This window comes from Pongo abelii, chromosome 19 (assembly GCF_028885655.2).
Source record: "Pongo abelii isolate AG06213 chromosome 19, NHGRI_mPonAbe1-v2.0_pri, whole genome shotgun sequence".
NCBI lineage: Eukaryota > Metazoa > Chordata > Mammalia > Primates > Hominidae > Pongo > Pongo abelii.
The window spans coordinates 52161436-52180989 of record NC_072004.2 but is presented as its reverse complement, the minus strand read 5'-3'; the positions used below and the strand labels follow the sequence as shown (position 1 = coordinate 52180989).

Genomic DNA, 19554 nt, shown 5'->3' with positions numbered 1-19554 from the left:
CACATCTGATGGAAATTCAGGGAAACCTTGCCTCCTTAGAACATGTCAGACCCTCCAGTTAGGCATCTTACCTGCCGAAACATCTCTGGGATATCATATATGTATGTTGTCCCTAAGGATTGTGCCTGGAACCTCTTTGATTGCAGCAGGTCTTTGGTCACATAAGGAGTATTGATTAACATTCCATGCAGTGGTCCCTGTTTGTCTCCATATGCCTGAAACATGATCTGCAGGAACAAAAAATGGCATGGGGAGTTAAGAGACAGAAAAAAATCAGAGAGCTACCTAGAGGGGCTTTTTTTGCACAAATGTTATCTCTTCGAAAACATTTTTGGTAGGTTGAGTAGCTGAGATATGCCTCTTAACATTGGGTACTTGGTGTTCTCACCTCTCCACAGATTAACCAACTCTAAAAAATATATATATATAACCAGACATATACCATAACTGCTCTCACTTTTAGATTAGTTGAAATCAACAAGAAAGAAGGCAGGGTGCGGTGTCTCACGCCTGTAATCCCAGCACTTTGGGAGGCCGAGGCGGGCGGATCATGAGGTCAGGAGATCGAGATCATCCTGGCTAACATGGTGAAACCCTGTCTCTACTGAAAATACAAAAAAATTAGCTGGGCGTGGTGGCGGGCGCCTGTAGTCCCAGCTACTCGGGAGGCTGAGGCAGGAGAATGGCGTGAACCCAGGAGGTGGAGCTTGCAGTGAGCCGAGATTGTGCCACTGCACTCCAGCCTGGGCGACAGAGCAAGACTCCGTATCCAAAAAAAAAGGAAATAAACAAGAAAGCACAGTGCACATTTCGCATCTCAAAGACAGACTGACCATGCTAGCCATCTAAAGTGAGTTGAATCTCATATACTCAGAAATGAAGTACATCAACTAACCAGTCTGAGCAGCCCTAGTGTTGAAGTTGAAGAACAGCTATGCAGTAAAGATAATTCTCTTCTTTTCCCAATGGCAGAAGGCCAGATCAAGACTCTACTATATCATCTGTGCTTTAGTCCTTTAACCCACTTGATTAGATGGTACTTCATAAGTATTACTAGCTACGCAAAGGCTTCAAAGATTTCTGCCAGAAGTGGATTTCATCCATCCATCTAGATAGTTAATTCTTGTTAGCCCATGAGAGATAGCCTCATATTTTACATATAGTAAAATAACCATATTATATTAAATTATGTATATTAAAAACATATATATGTATATATATATATGTATATATATACACGTATTTACTTCTCCTCAAGATACTGTCTACAATATCTTGTAGGAGCTAGTGAATAGCTCCTGCAATACCTATATTGTCACATAATGAAATCACTACACTGGTTTTTAATCATTTTAACTCAAATATTTCTAGAGGAGTGCTTCATACTCCATATATTTAGATAGTTTTATTTGCTTATGAATATTTATAAAGGATGCCATTATTTCAATTCAATTAATATTTATTGAGTGCCCAGAGGTTGTATAACACTAAACTAGGCACTTCATGCACGGATACATAAAATATAAATTCCCAGTGCAGTGAATACAAATGGAGATTGGGATGTAAGGGTATGTGTATACCTACATATCTATTCAGACCCCAAAATAAGCACAAGTCTACCATAAATGAATAGATTTGTGGACCTGATATATATGCACAGGAATAGAATTAAGTACTTTCCCTAAATCCCGGGTACAGTTCATTTGTAAATCCTTAGCCCCTTAGCTCAAAGGAATGAGTGTTCTGCTAATTTGTCAATCAGGTCCTGTTCTGGGGAAAACATGTCTCAGGCTGCTTTAAAGGCCCAGAGGCTGGAGCTCCCAGTCCTCTTCCACAAGGTCAATAGGAAAAGTCGCCCTGGGGGAAGCAGAATTAGTAATGTCTTAGGAATGTGACAGTAAAAGCAATAACGTTTTAAGAGATTCAAAGTGTTAAGTAAGGCAAGGGTACAGTATGAGAAAACTGTACTCAGAGCAAGTAAGCTGAATCAAAATAAGAAAATGGGGTAAACGCAGCAGGTTCCTAGAACTACATTTCTCGTCTGTTAAGAGAGACAAGACCTTGAGACTCGGTTTGGCCAAGCTTTGGGATGAAGACAGGCTGGTCATAGTTAAGCAACATAATCGTGCACTGAGGAAGGGGATTGGAGAAAACAATCTAGGTACATATGTCTATTGCTGGCAGAAATTTAAATGGTACAAACATTTTGGCAGTTTGTCAATTTCTTATAAAGTTAAGCATATGCTTACTGTGTCCCAGCAATTACACTTTTACGTATTTACCCAAGAGAAATAAAAATATATCTACACAAAGATTTCTAAATGAATGTTCACAGCAGCTTTATTACTACTAATAGCTCAAACTAGGAAATAAAACCCCAAATGTCCATCAACAGGTTATCTTGGAAAATAAGAAAATGAGAACTAGAGGGCCAGGCGCAGTGGCTCACGCCTGCAATCCCAGCACTTTGGGAGGCCAAAGCAGGCAGATCACGAGGTCAGGAGATCAAGACCATCCTGGCTAACACGGTGAAACCCCGTCTCTACTAAAAATACAAAAAAAAAAAATTAGTCAGGCGTAGTGGCGGGTGCCTGTAGTCCCAGCTACTTGGAAGGCTGAGGCAGGAGAACGGTGTGAACCCGGGAGGCAGAACTTGTAGTGAGCTGAGATCGTGCTACCGCACTCCAGCCTGGGCGACAGAGCGAGACTCCGTCTCAAAAGAAAAAAAAAAAGAAAGAAAGAAAAGAAAATGAGAACTAGAGTTTCAGTCCTTTTTTTTTTTTTTTTTTTTTTTTTTTGTTGAGACGCAGTTTCACTCTTGTTGCCCAGGCTGGAGTGCAATGGTGCAATCTCGGCTCCCCACAACCTCTGCCTCCTGGGTTCAAGTAATTCTCCTGTCACAGCCTCCCAAGTAGCTGGGATTACAGGCATGCGCCACCACGCCCAGCTAATTTTGTATTTTTAGTAGAGATGGGGTTTCTCCATATTGGTCAGACTGGTCTCAAACTCCCAACCTCAGCTGATTTGCCCACCTTGGCCTCCCAAAGTGCTGGGATTACAGGTTTGAGCCACCACGCCCAGCCAGTCTTTTTTAATACCCATAATTTGAATATGGACTTAGGAAATATACATGTAACTCCTCACACAAACCGTTGTAAACTATCATCACAAGCATGTGGTCTTAGTTTACTCTCTCCTACTCAAGAGACTTCTATTCTCATCATTCCTCCCATTAATTCATAAAGAACCATCTAATATCTGAGTTGGCAGTCACCAATCCCCAAACGAAATAGAAATGAAAACAGTGTCAAGATATTGCCTGCCCTTTGGGGGTGCCCCTTGCTAGTCAAAGCTATATCTGATGGAAACTCTGGAAAGCCTTGTTTCCTTGGAACATGTCAGAGCTCCCAGTTAGTCACCTTACCTGCCAAAACATATCTGTGAATATAAACATTTTGATAAATGAATGTAAAAATTTTGATAAATCCATTAAATGGGGCCGGGTATGGCAGCTTACACCTGTAATCCCAGCACTTTGGGAGGCCAAGGTAGGAGGGTCCCATGAATCCAGGAGTTTGAGACAAGCCTGGGCAACATTGTGGGACCCTGTCTCTAAAAAAATTTAAAAACTAGCTGGGCATGGTGGTACATGCCTTTAGTCCCAGCTACTTAGGAGGCTGAGGTGGGAGGACTGCTTGAGCCAAGGAGGTCGAGGCTGTGGTCAGCTATGATTACAATATTGCACTCTAGCTTGGGCAAGACAGTGAGACCCTGTCTCAAAAAAAAAAAAAAAAAAAAATCCATGAAACGGAATACTATCCAAAAATGAAAAGGAACATACACATAATCTATGCAACATGGCTGAACCTCAAAAACATTATGCTGAGTAAAATAAGCTAGACACAAAATAGTACACACTGTTTGATTTAAATTCTAAGACAGGCAAAACTAATCTATAGTAACAGAAAGCAGATCAGTGGTTGCCTAAGGCCGGGGTTGGTGCTTCTATCTTTGACTGCAAAGGCGAATAAGAGAACTTTCTGCAGTGATGTATCTACCATGACTGTGATAGTACTTACATGGTGTATACATTTGACAGAATGAATTGAGCTGCACACACAAAATGAGTCCATTTTATTATATGTAAATTGCACTTCAATAAAGGTGTTATTATTTTTAGAGGCAGTGTCTCACTCTCTCGCCCAGGCTGGAGTGTGGTGTTACAATCATAGCTCATTACAGCCTCAAACTCCTGGGCCCAAGTGATCCTTCTGCCTCAGCCTCCTGAGTAGTTGGTACTACAGGTGCATGACACCATGCCTGGCTTTTTTTTTTTTTTTGGTAGAGACAGGGTCTTGCCTTGTTGAGCTGGCTAGTGTCAAACTCCTGGGCTCATGTGATCCTCCCACCTTGGTCTCCCAAAGTGCTGGGATTACAGGTATGAGCCACCATGCTCGGCCCTAAGATGATTTTAAAATGTTATTTTTCTTTTTTTTGAGACGGATTCTTGCTCCATTGCCCAGGTTAGAGCACAGTGGCACGATCTCAGCTCACTACAACCTCCGCCTCTGGGGTTCAAGCAATTCTCCTGTCTCAGCCTCCTGAGTAGCTGGGACTACAGGCCCCTGCCACCAATCCCGGCTAATTTTTGTATTTTTAGTAGAGACAGGCTTTCACCTTGTTGGTCAGGCTGGTCTCGAACTCCTGACCTCAGGTGATCCATCTGCCTTGGCCTCCCAAAGTGCTGGGATTACAGGCGTGAGTCACTGCACCCAGCCTAAAATGTTATTTTTCTCTTACACTGCACATTGGAAATCAATTCACATATGCAATGGATTACCCAAATCTCTTCTCCCCATTATGACTGCCTGACATCAGTGTTCATTACAGCCTATACTACAAAGACTGTACAAGGAAAATGAAACAAAATAAAACTCAAGCCAATCAACCTTGTTCCTTATTGGCAGAATGAATAAATGATGTGCTAGGGCAAGAGGCTGATAGTAATAGGAGTTCCTGAATACTCAACTATCTATGTTAGTTCCATTTTCTACTATAATGAACGCAGTAACTAAAAACTGTAAAGTATATGTTTTAGAAGTTCATGAAAATATGTACACATTTTATATATCAAACACCTTTCACCAGAAGCCATCAAAAAGATTTTAGAAAATAATTTCTGACCCGTAGTCTGCTCCCTTAGAACCCCGCATTTATTTATAATAGCACATATTTGCCACAAAGAAACAAATCATTTGTTTTCTTCCATTGTGATGTAAATTTCTTGAGTACAGTTTGCTTTTTGTCTTTATATGCATAGTGCCTGACATACTATAAGTAGTCAATCAATATTAAATTAAAAAACAAATGAATGAATAACAGACATGGTTCTGTATTAACTTCATACAATGATTCATTAAAGAAAGGGAAAAACAGTTTGACAATAAGCACCATGTAGGCATTAGGAGCACCAGAACTGGGTTGGAGGCTGCTCCTTTTGTCAGTTCCCACCTCTAGCCACAGGCTCAAAAGTTAGTTCCCATGTGGCAGTAGCTCTTGAACTCTCTCAAGTGAAGAGTCTGTAGAAGACCTCTTCCTTCAGGGCTTTTAAGATATGCAGGACCCTAGGTAAAAAAGGTTCTCCTTCAGGCTGAAGGTGGTTTGTTCATTCTTTCAGATGCTTATTGTGTGCTTATTTTGTACCATGTGTAATACTAAACCCTGATTGAAGGCATCTGTGCCTTTCACACTCCTGTGTCACCATTAGCTAGCATGAGGGATATCTCAGAGTTTCCTAATAAAGGAAAGGAAAAAAAGAAAGAAAGAAAGTAGTTATGAAGAACAAACATATTTATCAAAAACATTAAAATCTCAAGTGGCCATCTTACTTTTCACAAGAATAGACCTGCCTTGAAGCTATTGTAGAAATTAATTAAAAACATCCCTACCCATTGAAAGCTTTGACTGAAAATGTCTTTAAAGTTGCACTAAAAAAACATCAAATACAGCAAAAAGTATTGAATACTCTTTCTTTTGGTCACCACTCACGCTCTTGGGCCCTCTCTCTCTGTTTTTAACTGCTCACTTCTCATAGGATAGATTTCTCTAGTCACCTCACTGGGAATCAAAGCACAAAATGAAAGGTCATTCTGACAACTGTCCAAACTGAGATTTTTAAAAATTCATCTTCAAAAGATTGAAAAATATATTTTCCTGACTCTATTCCTGGATTTAAAAGGATATAGATAAAAACAAGAGACACATAATCTCTCCCTGGCACCCAAAGCACAGAATAGACTGAAACCCTTGTTTATACTGGAGCACGTTCATCCTTTAATCAGAAGAAATGCAATTCTTGAATTCAGGCCAAAGCCATAAAATATCCTAGTTCTTCAAAAATGTGAACAATGGTGAACCAACCTAATTTCAGTATCATAGTAAAGAGCCCAAATATTTAGAAACCAACGTAGTAAAAAAGATTAAAAGGGAATTCTCTGTTTCACAGAATTAGTGTACTGACTCACTTTCTATTTTTACATTCTCAATTTTCCTACCTGAAAATGGGTTTAAATTTGCCACTTTGCTCTTGTATAATATATGACACCCTGAAATCTTTGAAGTAAAGGGAACAACATAATAGATAACACAATAAATATGATAAAAACAGAAACAGAACACAATAGATAAATATGATAGATACTGATGATGGTAGTGCTCATGCCACTAAACTTATGTTGAAATTTTCCTTCTTTAACATAGAAGTTGGCAACATAAATCCAACAATTCTCTTTTCCTCACTTGCCAATGAGTAGTTTAATTATGGTGAAAACGGAAAGGACGCATCAGACCAGAGATTAGATTGCTGAAATAACCCATGAGCCCTCTAAAAAAAGAGCCTAAATTGCAGAATAACCTCTGGAGTCAGGTTCACTTGGCATCTGTTAGTGCGTACCAATACATGACAAATGGTTAAGGGTTTTATAACATCCATGATAGAGAACATAGGCAAATCTTATAAGGCAGATGAAGTTTTTCAAATTCATACAATCATTTAATCTTATAGAGGATAACCCCACCAGGTGAACCAATGGGATTTGTCAGTTTGAGTCTTCTATAACAAGGACGAGTGTCTTATCTGTAGGACCAAATCAAAACTCTGAGGAGCCTGTTTGAGTATTGTACCTGTGCTGTCCTGGAGTCAGTCACTTCCTTGTATAGGCTGATATCCAAGTAATAGCCAGACTCGTTTGTCAGGAAGAGGCGGATGGGAATTGCTTTTCCAGTTGGCGTCAGGCGAATGTTGATTTTCAGTTCTGCCTGGAGGACGCGCAATTTCCAAAGGCGACTTCCATACCGCATTACCATGCTCCGCACAGATTCCTCAATCTGACACAGACACATCACCAAGCACAAAACTTAAATATCTTGTAACTAAGACCTGTTTCAGGTCTGCTCATATTTGAGAAAGAAAGGCTAAAAAAAAGAGGTTAGTTTGTGGAGATGCACACCTTACAAAAAGTAGTCAGATAGTTTCTCCCCAAACTATTCTTTCTTGGAACAAGTCAGGGACAATTTCATGCTGGCCTGGCATTTGAGTGGTTTTCTCTGGATAATAACACCCAAATCTCTGTAACTCCTTCCCCTTTCCCAATTATATTCATATTCTATATCAAAGATCTGCAATATCTAAAATTACAAGCCATGGGATTTAAGAGGAAGCCCCAAATAAGAATAAAATCTCTAGTTAAATAGCTATTAAGTAGCATTTATATGCATGGTAACTATGTTTCATTGCACTTACAGGACTTTAAATCAACATAGCAATTACCACCATGAGCTTTTTTTCATACAATTTTATTAAACTTTATAATATATGTCTCTTGGTAAATTGCACAAATTAAAGAAAGGCAATTTGTAGGTGGTGCTAGAACATTCTCTCTAAACAGAGCTCTGAAGCTTGGCCACTGCTAAGTCCATCTAGGATTCAAGAAGATGGGGCAGATGTTCCCACATTTTTCTAAGTTTATACCAAGGCAGCTTAATGCTCTTAGTTTTTAAGGGTAGGACAGTTATTTTAACTAAATGGCCTTAGACATGATTTCTTGTTATTTACATGCTAAAGCAAAAATTTTTTTCCCCAACATGGCTGCACAGAACATAATGCAGCTAGAACATGCTATTCGAAATTAATGTTTCCTTAAATGAAGTATCTTTCTAAAATGCTTCCTCAACTTCTTAGAAAATCTCAAGAATATCTTACATTCCCTTTCTCTTGTGGTTCTTTAGTAGCATGTGCCACCCTCGCAGTTTGTTTCTGCACCACAGAATTTTAAGTTAGAATGAATTTCAGGGAGTTAACCTCTCTATTATCATACTTGCTTGTTAACCAAGAGATATTTACCCATTCTTTTCTTGAGGAAACAAAAGCCAACAATCTTTATGAACAGAAAATTGGCAGCTATCTATCATTAGAAAAGCAGAGCCAGTGTATATGGATGGTTAGAATGAAAGCAGAGGCTGATCTGAAAAACTCAGAGAAAAGGTAACCCAAATCTAAAAAAAATACAGCTGTACAGTGTCCATGCCATGTTTTAAGTCTCCCAGCTTATTAGTCCCAGAATGCTTAGGAGAAGTTTTGCTTAAACTAGATGATGAGATTTGAGTCAAATGAGTAGCCCTGTCCTTGGCGTTCCTTACAGACTAAAGCAACCCATCATTAGCTTGGAATTTTGAAGGGAAAAAGGTAGAAAACTACTTCTCAGATCTCAGATACTAAGTTCAAGAAGCAAAAGTCTACCAGGCATGATGACTCATGCCTGTAATCCCAGCACTTTGGGAGTCTGAGGCAGGAGGATCACTTGAGGCCAGGAGTTCAAGACTAGCCTGGGCAACATAGCAAGACCCTGTCTCTGTAAGAAAAAAAGAAAAAGAAAAAAAAAAAAAGCAGCAGCAGCAACAGCAAAAATTCATGCCTACAACTGATCTTGAAAAAGGGAGATATGGTTCTCCTATCCAAATTCCACAGTATCATGATAGAAAGAGTTAGAAGGGGCCAGGCACCGTGGCTCACACCTGTAATCTCAGCACTTTGGGAGGCTGAGGCAGGCAGATCACTTGAGGTCAGGAGTTGGAGACCAGCCTGACTAACATGGTGAAACCCCGTTTCTACTAAAAATACAAAAATTAGCCGGGTGTGGTAGCACATGCCTAGAGTCCCTGCTACTTGGGGAGGCTGAAGCATGATAGTCTCTTGAACCTGGGAGGTGGAGGTTGCAGTGAGCTGAGATGGTGCCATTGCTCCAGCCTGGGCAACAGAGCAAGACTCTGTCTCAAAAAAAAAAAAAAAGAAAAGAAAAAGAAAGAAAGAAAGAAAGCGTTAAAGGGAGCAGAAACAGAGAGCAGCCTGTCTTTATTACACCGGGGATAAAAGGTCAAGTACAAAATCACCTTGTTTTTCTTCCTTAAATTATATAGAATGCATTTCAGAATAGACCCTCAGGGAAGAAAATATACATAATACATGTGAAATTCCTTATCAGCCAAATTCTCTCCCTGTGGAAAAACACTAAAGAGAGATAGGTTAGACACTTTGAGAAGGTGCATTATCTCACTAAGGCCACCAGGTAATTAAAATTTAGTGCACAGAAGCAGTAATTTAGCCAAAATGCTTAGTAACAGTAAAATTAATAATTCCAGATGAGAAATAGTAGGGAATAATACAAAACAGGACCACTATTATGGCAAATATCATAAAACAGGTACCAACAAAAGAAAATGTTTTCACATTTTTGTACTGCTTATAAGTGACTAGCAAGCTAACACCAAAATCTTCAGTTTTGAGAACTGTTTTCTCAATGGCTATGTCAAATTTTTGACACTGTCCCAGAAACTCAATCTTATAAACATTCTATAAACTTTATAGATTAAGGGCTCAACAGCCTGAACAAGGAGTACCTGTTTCCAAGTCCAAGTGAGATAAATATGAATGAACTTCTGTGCTTATGCTTGCTAGTGCTGGGAGAGAAGCTAAGGAGAAATGTACCTTTGATGGGTCCATGATAACCGTGGGCACAAAGTTGAGGAAGATGTGGTTACAGTCAGTGCGGACATTTGTATTGTTAAAAGCAACTTCCAACTCATCCATGGCTTCCAGGAGTAGCCGCTCCCCTTCATTTTGCAGATATTCAAAAGAAGCTTCCTATACAGGAATAAAATAATCAATATTAATGTAGTTTAAAAGAGGCAATAAAGAAATGGCTATTATAATCACTTAAGCGGCAGTATGTCATGAATCATAAGGCACTTGGTGAAGAGATTGTTTATCTTTCTCCCTAGAGTCAGTCTAGTAACCACAGGGAGTGGGGGCAGGAAAGGGCCAGATAAAGAGTCCATGTCAGCCCTTCCTCCTTACTCTTAGTGTATCATTCTCTTCCAAGAGGTAGAAATACTGGGCATCCCCATAGCTGTAAGTTCAATAGGATGATATTTCACATATGACAAACAGAGCTATTTAGAAAGGAAAAGCTGAAGAAAGGGTACAGCTATGGGATATAATAATAATGAACACATCAGGAAGTGCCTTGCTATATACAGACACTACCCATACCTCTAGACAGGTGTACAATGGGATCACCTCTTTCCTAACTTATCTCCTTATGCTCTATCATCACCCAATTCTTCCTGTGATTTTTCTGTTTGTATGCTTTTTCTTTTCTTGAGTGCTATTATGCTTCTGCTACCAAGAAAAATCAAATTAAAGTGGAAAAAGAGCCTTCATTTTTTATTTTTTTCAGATGCACTTTCTGCTTTGTAAAAAAAAAAAAAGCCTTTATTATATGAAATATTTACTTTTGTAAACATTGAAATAGAACAAGAACCTTGATTCAAAAAATAAAAACCTGATCTTTTTTTTATGCTCTCTCTCAGCAGAAGAATAAAACCTAATTTTGAATCATATCTATTATTCTGTCCCTTCCCTCAGGGATAACATCCCATTAAAGTACAGCACCCACCTTGGTGACCAGATCAGAATGCCTGATGATTGCACGAACAAAGAACCTGTAGTCTGTCACTTCCGTGCCCACTTCCACCTTGGCTGCCCCGAGATACAGGTGCATCTTGTGATTAGCACATGGAATGGCAGTGAGGTCAAAATTTCTCATCCGGTTCAGCTCTAACTGGAAAGCCAGAGCAGGCTCCAGATGACGATAGATACGATCCTCCTCAAACTGAGTACAAGAATCAGAGAAAAAACAGCTCACAAGAGGCAGTTACAAAACTATACTATGAATGTGAATGTAAAAGAGATGCCTGAAAATAGAAACATAAGCTATGATGTGCTAATGAGCAACAAAAATGAGCTACGTTCAAGGCTAATGTTATAGCTTATATAAGATTAGGCACTAAAGTACCTATTACATAGGTACTTTATAGGATGATATTCCTAAACTTTCATCATTTATGATTTTACAAGTGGTGATGATATACATTAAAAACAAACAAAAAATCCTCAATTTCCTTAGAACTCCTACAACACTTAATGTCTTTATATAATTCATTTTTATATTAATTACAGACTGCTTCACATTAATATCTACTTCACATGCCAATGTTTTCAGCTTACCCAACTAATCTAAAAATTTTCTCACTTATGATAAGTACAAAGGACATAATAAATACTCAACAAACAAACATCATACAATTTTTTAATTAAAGAGATATTTGGCTTTGGAACACTACAGCCATAGATATATAATTACTTATATATGTTTTTTAAAAGTTGTATTAGTATATAACTTTACTGTATTTACTGTATATGTACTGTATGTTTCAGTGAAACTAAAGTATTTTTCTGGAATACATGTCATGTCAATTGAGTGAATAGAGAGAGAGAGTCAAAAATATAAGCCGGTAACAGGAAGAAAGCAACATGGTCTGAAGTTTTGTATTTTAAAATTGAAAAACAAATTCACATAAAGTAGAGTTGAGTATCAGTGAACTATTTGTAGATAACAAGAATGGTCCTTTAACATCACATCATTAGGATCATTCTACAGGACAAGGATCATTTGGAAAGGTATCACCTTCGTTGAGTAGCTCAATACATTTGGTTGTTTCCCAAACCAAACTCTTTCAGAAAGGAATCGGCTTTAGTTCTAAGACACATGTAAGGCAACAGAAAGCACAAGTTCAATAAGAGAAAAAACAATGGCAAGAAGAACATATGGCAAAGATAAGCCGCTCTTGGGCTTTTAAGAAAAAGTAATTTTTTTTTTAAATAGGAAAGAAATCAATCCTTACCTTATCCCTTGCTCGGAATGTAAAAAATTTAGGGAATTCTCTCTGTATTAAAGAAGGGGGGAAAAATGTGTCAGTAGTTCATAGACATGGCTCTTTGGGAACAAACAGTATAGAAACAGTTAAGCATTTAGAAGACAGTTTTCTAGAAAAACGTGCTTCTTACCTAAGCTTAGTCCAGGAAATATGAAAGATCCTCTGCATAACCATCACTTTGACCCCATTTCCAAATTTGAGAATCACCACATTATAAACCTAATTTTAGTATCTACCCTCTCCCAGGGGAAAAAAAATGTATGAATTTTTTAAATCTCCCAAGTGAAAAAAAATTTTTTGCTAGGTATTGCTCTTGGCACAACCCAGCAAATAAAACCAATATACCCTTGCGCAGCAGTCACTGCAATAGTAGTTACTGGACTGATTTCCCAAGTTTCTCTTTAAGAAACTCTTAAAATGTAAACTACTCAGACAGTATAGAGTGCTCAGTCCATGATTTTCACATTCATTCTCAAGTCAATAATGTCAAGGGTTTAAATGATAACATTTGAAGATGAAGAAAAATTTAAGATGCTACCTTGGTCACTACCACTATATGTACAGGAAAGAATGAGGTTAGAACTAGTGAACTTGTAATCATTAGGTCTTCCTGCTTTTTTGTAGGGCATTATACAAAAAAAAAAAAAAAAAAAAAAAGCAATTTACTAGAACCTTATTAATTAACAAAGATGAATTCAATTAGCAGAGTTCATTAGTTTCTGAAATTTAACTTACTAATGCCAAATACCCCTGTTTCTCAGATGGGAAGCTCTACCGGCAGTGCTGGAATCGAATCATTACTATTTGCCTCTATAGGAGGTTTCATTAGGCATCTTCTTCATTATGAGTGCAATATAACCAAACACTTATCAGTACAAGGCAGAGAGACCGGGACTAGCTGCCTATATATCCTCAATGAGCTTTAGGAACTGTGAAGGAAACATGGAGTGAAAATCTTCTGGTGGCAGGTACTCTCATGTGTTGTCCTATCTGATGCTCTTAACAACCTCTAGGGGTAGATATTGTGACCCTCATCTTACAGAAGCCTTGGCTCAAGTATATGCTCAGAATCACAGAGCTGGAAGATAAACTTGGGTCTCTCTAGTGCCAGAGCCCATGCCCTCTGATCTCTCAAGGGCAGAGTATTACCTTTCTCTTTTTATTATAATCTAAATTCCTCATTTAGAGGATTTCTCTTTGATGAGACAAAAACACAGAAATTAAGACTTTAAATTTAAAAAGCAGAAAGCAAACAAAGCAAAACTCATGCTGTAAACCTGTGGTTCTTGAATTTCCTGAAAATTTCTTGAATACGTTCCATAAATGTTACACCTCACTCTCACCTTAACTAAAGCTTGCACAGTTAATAAATCTTTTTATCTTTTCCCTGGTATTTTAACTGTAAGACTGCATTTAAAAGGTTCCTAGGAGCTCATTTACCAACCTCAGGGAAATCCCTTTTTAAAAGCCTTTTTAAAGTGGATTTTACACAGGACTGAACTTCTCCCAATGAAGTTTTGTTCTAAATAATTCTCTGACCCCCCTCCCTGCCATGAGAGTGAAGCACATGGGAATGACTTCAAGGCTAAGTAAGATGCATTCAGCTGAGGTGTCAGTAAATATCATGCTCATGGTTTTATATAACCTAGTTTTGGTTTTATTCTAGTGAGGTACAGCTTTCAGAGCATTACCTAAAAAGTAACACATGTCAAAAAAGGAAAAATGACAACATCTTTCCATGGAACTCTCTGAAAGAAAAGTCAAGGAAAGTGATAATATGATATTTTAAGCACACACTTTTCTATTCTGCCTTAACTATTATTAGTTAATTAATTAAAATGTTTGTTTAGGATGCCATTTATTTAATTATGTACATTTATAGGATCAAAACCATTTCCTTTCAAAAACAAAACAACAGTAATAAAAAATGCTTTCTTTTCCACTAAACCAATTAAGAAAATTTGTAGTAACTGAAAGGCATATAAAGCAGTTTGAATGGAAATGCCTTTAATACAAATAATGAAGAAACTAATTCTTAGCAGAGATGGGCAATGACTACCAATTAGAAAAACCACTTTCATTAAGGTTAGCTAAGAAAAGGTGTCATGAGATCATATAAACAACTTTTTTTTTTTTTTAACTTCGGAGTAAATTTGTAACTCCCCGGTAAAATCCTCAATTTAAGTATTAAACATTCAGAACAAGAGACGGCAAGAACCTCTGTGCAATGGAAAAGTGGAACTACTAAGCAATTCTTCAGTGACATGGAAGTCTGAAGACTCTTACAAAAAGTAACCTCTTTTGGCACTCAAAAACCACAGAATCACAGAAAACGCAGAAAAGAAGAAATCTAAAAGTCTGATCCTACAGTTTTAGTAAATTCTTTTATCCTATCTCATCCTCATACTGCCAGTTTTTCCACTGAAAGCATTCATGCTTATTCCATCATCAATGTATTTGCTTTCCAAGTATTCTACTAGTGTCATGGGCAAATATCATAATTGAATGTACACAAAGAAAAACCCTCTTAGTGTTCTGGTACCAAAAAACAAAAGAATGCAACATTTCGCAGGAAGAAATTATGCCCCTGCTGTGTTCTAATCAGCCAACCATCATCAAGACAATCAAAATAATTTGCCCAAATTAGCCAATCAAGACGCCCTGCAAATCAGAGAATGTGAAAACCTGCAACAAAAAACATCATAGCTGATTATGATACTAATAATCATGTTAAAAACCTAATGAGATGAAGAAATTGGGAGCTTGCTGGTGCAATTCTCTTTTACCTCAACATACTGAGAACTAATTATATAGACTGTAATTAAAACAAAAACCCAAATCAACCCTTCTGAAAACTAATAGCTGGTCCACTACCATACACAACTATCTTAAAAAAAAAAAAAAGAAAAAAAGAACTACTAATTCTGATAACTGCTCATATAGTGAGCTCTTTCTTCAAGGTCCAAATAATCCAAAACATTTCATTTTAAAGTGGGAATCACACAATAGTCATAAAACAACTCTCTCTCAGGAGATTTGTAGATTTTCTTTTAAATCTCATGAAATTTTACAAGGACAAAAGGTTACATTTTATTAACAGATGTAAAACTGTCTGATTTAGAATCTTATCATGGTTTTAGGACCTAATGGGGGATAAGAAGAAGTCCTGAAAATTTGTATTCCGATGTCCTTAGCCAAACTTTGCTGAAAGAAATATGGAAAGCTTAAAAAAAAAAAAAGTATAATATTATATCCCAATTAGACAGCACTTCCTGCTGAATCTTTTGGAATTCCAGACCTAAAATGTGAGTGAAACTAAGAGAGAGTGAGTCAATAAGTTTTAACTAACAGAAAACTGTGGAGCTGCAGTTTAGATAGCTGCAGAAATTCAAGAAGCCTCTTTTCCATTCAAGGCTTTGATCTTTTTTCTTTTTTTTAACATCTTGTCCATTTTTTTCTTTTATTTTTTATTTTCAGATGAACATCATGATCTACTTTATTTTTTCTTAACAAGTAGAATATATTTACAAAAAGAGACTTGTTTTTCCTCAAAGTTTCTGTTTAAATATCAATGTTAGGCAGTTATTCAAGTTCCATTATGGGCACTTGATTTAATTAGATGGTTATGGAAACAGAGTCAACTCCCAGCCTCCTTAACACTGGTGAAGAATGCTGTCACAGAAATAATCTCCATGCAGTGTCAAGGGACTAGGGTGGCAACAGACATACCTGTGGGCAGCTATCTGGGACAACTGTGGTTAAACTACGAAGTACTGTAATTGCTTATAGCAATCGCTGGCATCCAAATCAGTACCTAACAATATACACAGCTCTCTAGCAACTTCTCCTCTGGCCCTCATTTGTCTTGTTCTGGTTCTGAGGCAATTTGAAAGACCAACAACTATATAACAGCACAGCTTGCTTTATTCCACTAACCAATGTGCTTGAATCAAACTTGGTAACCTTCCTCCTCTCCCGGCTCCCTCAAGTGCAAATTCTCTCTTCCATTCAATAATATAGGGATTTCACAGCATAGGACAGGGGAGGCTGCATACATCACAGTGGATTACCAAGAAACCACAGAGATCAAGGGATTCATCTCTGACACTCCCAGAAAGCTTCCTCTTTTTCACAGTACACTAACTATGGGGCAAGCACAATCAGATGACATGACAGAGGCTAAGCATCCTTCATGAATGTCAAGCTACCATCAGCAAAAGAACTCACAGCAGCACCATGACAGTGACCCCCAGATTTGTACAGTTTCTGCCAACGCTTCCTGGCTAATGTAGATCCTGGATTGTATAATAGATTCTGGATGGAGTTCGGTTTAATAGTTGCCTTTGCACCTTGCAAAATCACTTATCATTTTTAAAGGGACTAACATAAAAACACCCCAACTCCTCTGCCATTCAATTCTTCAGAGCAAATGTAGTCCTCACTTAAACCTTAATGTTCTCTATGCTCTAAAGCAGCTTTTCCTACACTCATGACAAATCAAGTCACTTGATAATTTAAGTGATTTCCCACTTGATGCCACTATAAATAGGAATCAGACAATGATTGTCACGGAAGACCCCCTGCTGGCCTCATTTTCTAGCCGATTTTGCCTATACATGTCCCTATTAAACCTAGATCCAGAAATATCAGGAGAGCAGAGAGAAAAAGATGTTTTAAAGCTGTTAAGTATACTCTTAATACTAGGGCATATTTATAACTATACACTATAGATTCAGATATAAGAAAGGGTTTTTTTATGTTACATATATGAGAAAATGTCAGTGAGAACTAATCACTTTGGTTTTTAAAAAATTTTAGTTAACAGTTTTAGTTGATCAGTGTATTTATTATAGAAACCAGTTAGTGTGCTATAGATGTGAAGATTCCATCTAATCCATTAGCAAAAAGGAAAACAATTTTACAAATTTAGTGTTATTCCCTAGAATATGCTGTTATTCTAAAGTCGGTGATAAAAAGCACAGTAACATGTAAGAACCTAGCACAATACTCTTCTAAAATCCAGGGCCTGGCTCTGGCATGTCTACCTTAGTTCTGATCAGCATCTACCAGCCACAGTGTTTATTCACGGGCTTTCATATTCTATCCCAAAGTATCAATTTTATTCTCTAAGCTCCTGATTTTTCTTCCTAAAGCCCTAGGGTTCTTTTTAAGCTCCTCATACTTCTCCACTGACTCTGTTTCCTATCTAAAGTTATTGATTGTTATATATCTACACTCTGCTTGATTTCCTGACATCAATAACACAGGGGAGTCATGTAGTCCACAACATTTCCTAAAGCATTTCAGAAAATCTTAGCTCTCTTGTTTCTCTATAGACTAGACCAACAAGGTGAACTGTATGAAGGAAAACAAAATGTCAAGTCCTGAAAACCTAATAAACAAAAGGGTAATAAAAGCAATCACACATAGGTCCTTGAGTTTAGAAAGTCCTTTCCAGAATCTCAAATGCCATCTTCATTGTTGCAAACAAGCAAGGCTTAACAACCAAATTATCTTAATTGCTAAAACCAAACCAAACCAAACAGGCCAGGCACAGTGGCTCATACCTGTAATCTCAGCACTTTGGGAGGCTGAGGCGGGCAGATCACCTGAGGTCAGGAGTTCGAGACCAGCCTGGCTAACATGGTGAACCCCTGTCTCTACTAAAAATACAAAACTTAGCTGGGTGTGGTGGCACATGCCTGCAAACCCAGCTACTTGGGAGGCTGAGGCCAGAGAATCGCTGCAACCCAGGAGTCGGAGGTTGCAGTGAGCTGAGATTGCGCCACTGCACTCCAGCCTGGGCGACTAAGCAAGACACCCTCTCAAAAAAAAAAAAAAAGAAAAAAAAGACTTCTTAACATCCTCTAGAATCTTAGTTAGCTACATTAGAATCAATTTTTATGAAATATTTTGATTATAATCAGTCATTTTGAAAACGACATGTTGATTCCAAACTGGATTTCTGGCCTTACTGCTGTCACTGTACTGGGTATGATCATATGGGTATACCATAGTTTGGATGCCAGGCTATTAACTTAATTCTCTTTTCAATAAAAATTTTAATCTCATAAATATTAACAGTTAATTCAGTTAAATGGGAGAATAAGCAACAGTGTTTAATTTTTACTTATTTCCTGTTCCTACAATTAACATAAGACAAAAAATAGCAACTTGGCTCTGTCAAGGCATTTTAAATAATAAATCATTGTTCTTTAGAATTGAGACTTCTCAATAAAGAAGCCAAGACCACAAAATGCAACGGGCTGTTCTTGATTATTGATTCACTATAAGCACAGAAGAAATTACTAGTTAGCTTGTTTCTACCTTATTCATGTGGATAAATGCTCATGTTCATTCTTAACTGTTTCTCAGAGATATATTGAGAATTCATTATAGGGTTTAAAAAAAAAAAGAAAAAAACCTTTAGCTGGAACACTTGATATAAGAATTTAAAAAAAATTTTTTTAATTAATAGAGGACGGGGTCTCATTATGTTGCCCAGGCTCATCTCAAACTTGTGGGCTCAAGCAATTTTCCTGCCTCAGCCTCCCAAGATGCCGGGATTACAGAGAACTGAATATTTATTATCATAATTTCTAAAAGAAGAAGGATCAAATATCAGTCCAGCCCTTCTAACATATATTCTGGTTAAATAATCAGTGGCAGACAAATAAAACAGTAAGTAATCTTTCATTATTGTTCATTTTACTTACATGAAATCTCTGATCCACCTCATAGTTGACCTGTTTTCTGAAATCCTTTCAAATAAAAGAGAGAAAGGAAGGAAAGACAGCAGAAGTTGGCAATTAGTAACAAAATCAAAAAGAAATTGAGTAAAAGATGATGAGTTAAACTAATGTTTTTTAAAAATGAAACTTACAGAAAAGTGGTTATTTCTCTGCATAAATTCTACTAGTAAGCATAAGATTACAATCCCATTTTTTATTAAGTTGTAGCAGCAGCATAAGAAATATTAAAGAGGTACAATTCACACGTCAGTACCTTTTGTGCAACCAGGAAAGTAAGGCGCCGGATCCCATGGTCAACCAGGGTAGCTTTCTAGGAGCAAAAACATGTAAAACAGAAGATAGACGAGATTTCCATTCATTCTAAATTTTATCCCATTCAGCCCTTGTAAGGCTTTGGCGGAGTTAAACATCCTTTTTGGATATCTTTATCTTAGCTTAGTACCTTCAAATGTGCAAGTGAACAAATTTC

At 37.5% G+C, this 19554-nt stretch overlaps 1 protein-coding gene across 14 annotated transcripts in view; it reads right to left on the bottom strand.

Moving 5' to 3' along the window:
- The window catches only part of ACACA (acetyl-CoA carboxylase alpha), a 335341-nt gene that overhangs the window by 95761 nt on the left and 220026 nt on the right, over window positions 1-19554 (bottom strand). For all 14 annotated transcript variants that reach the window (XM_024234623.3, XM_054536750.2, XM_054536755.2 and 11 more), the window contains 7 exons: window positions 19339-19395; window positions 19050-19094; window positions 12301-12342; window positions 11013-11228; window positions 10043-10198; window positions 7183-7386; window positions 72-227 (listed from right to left, as the gene is read on the bottom strand). In XM_024234623.3, coding sequence (XP_024090391.1) covers window positions 72-227; window positions 7183-7386; window positions 10043-10198; window positions 11013-11228; window positions 12301-12342; window positions 19050-19094; window positions 19339-19395 — 876 coding nt within the window. The remainder of the gene's footprint in view (window positions 1-71; window positions 228-7182; window positions 7387-10042; window positions 10199-11012; window positions 11229-12300; window positions 12343-19049; window positions 19095-19338; window positions 19396-19554) is intronic.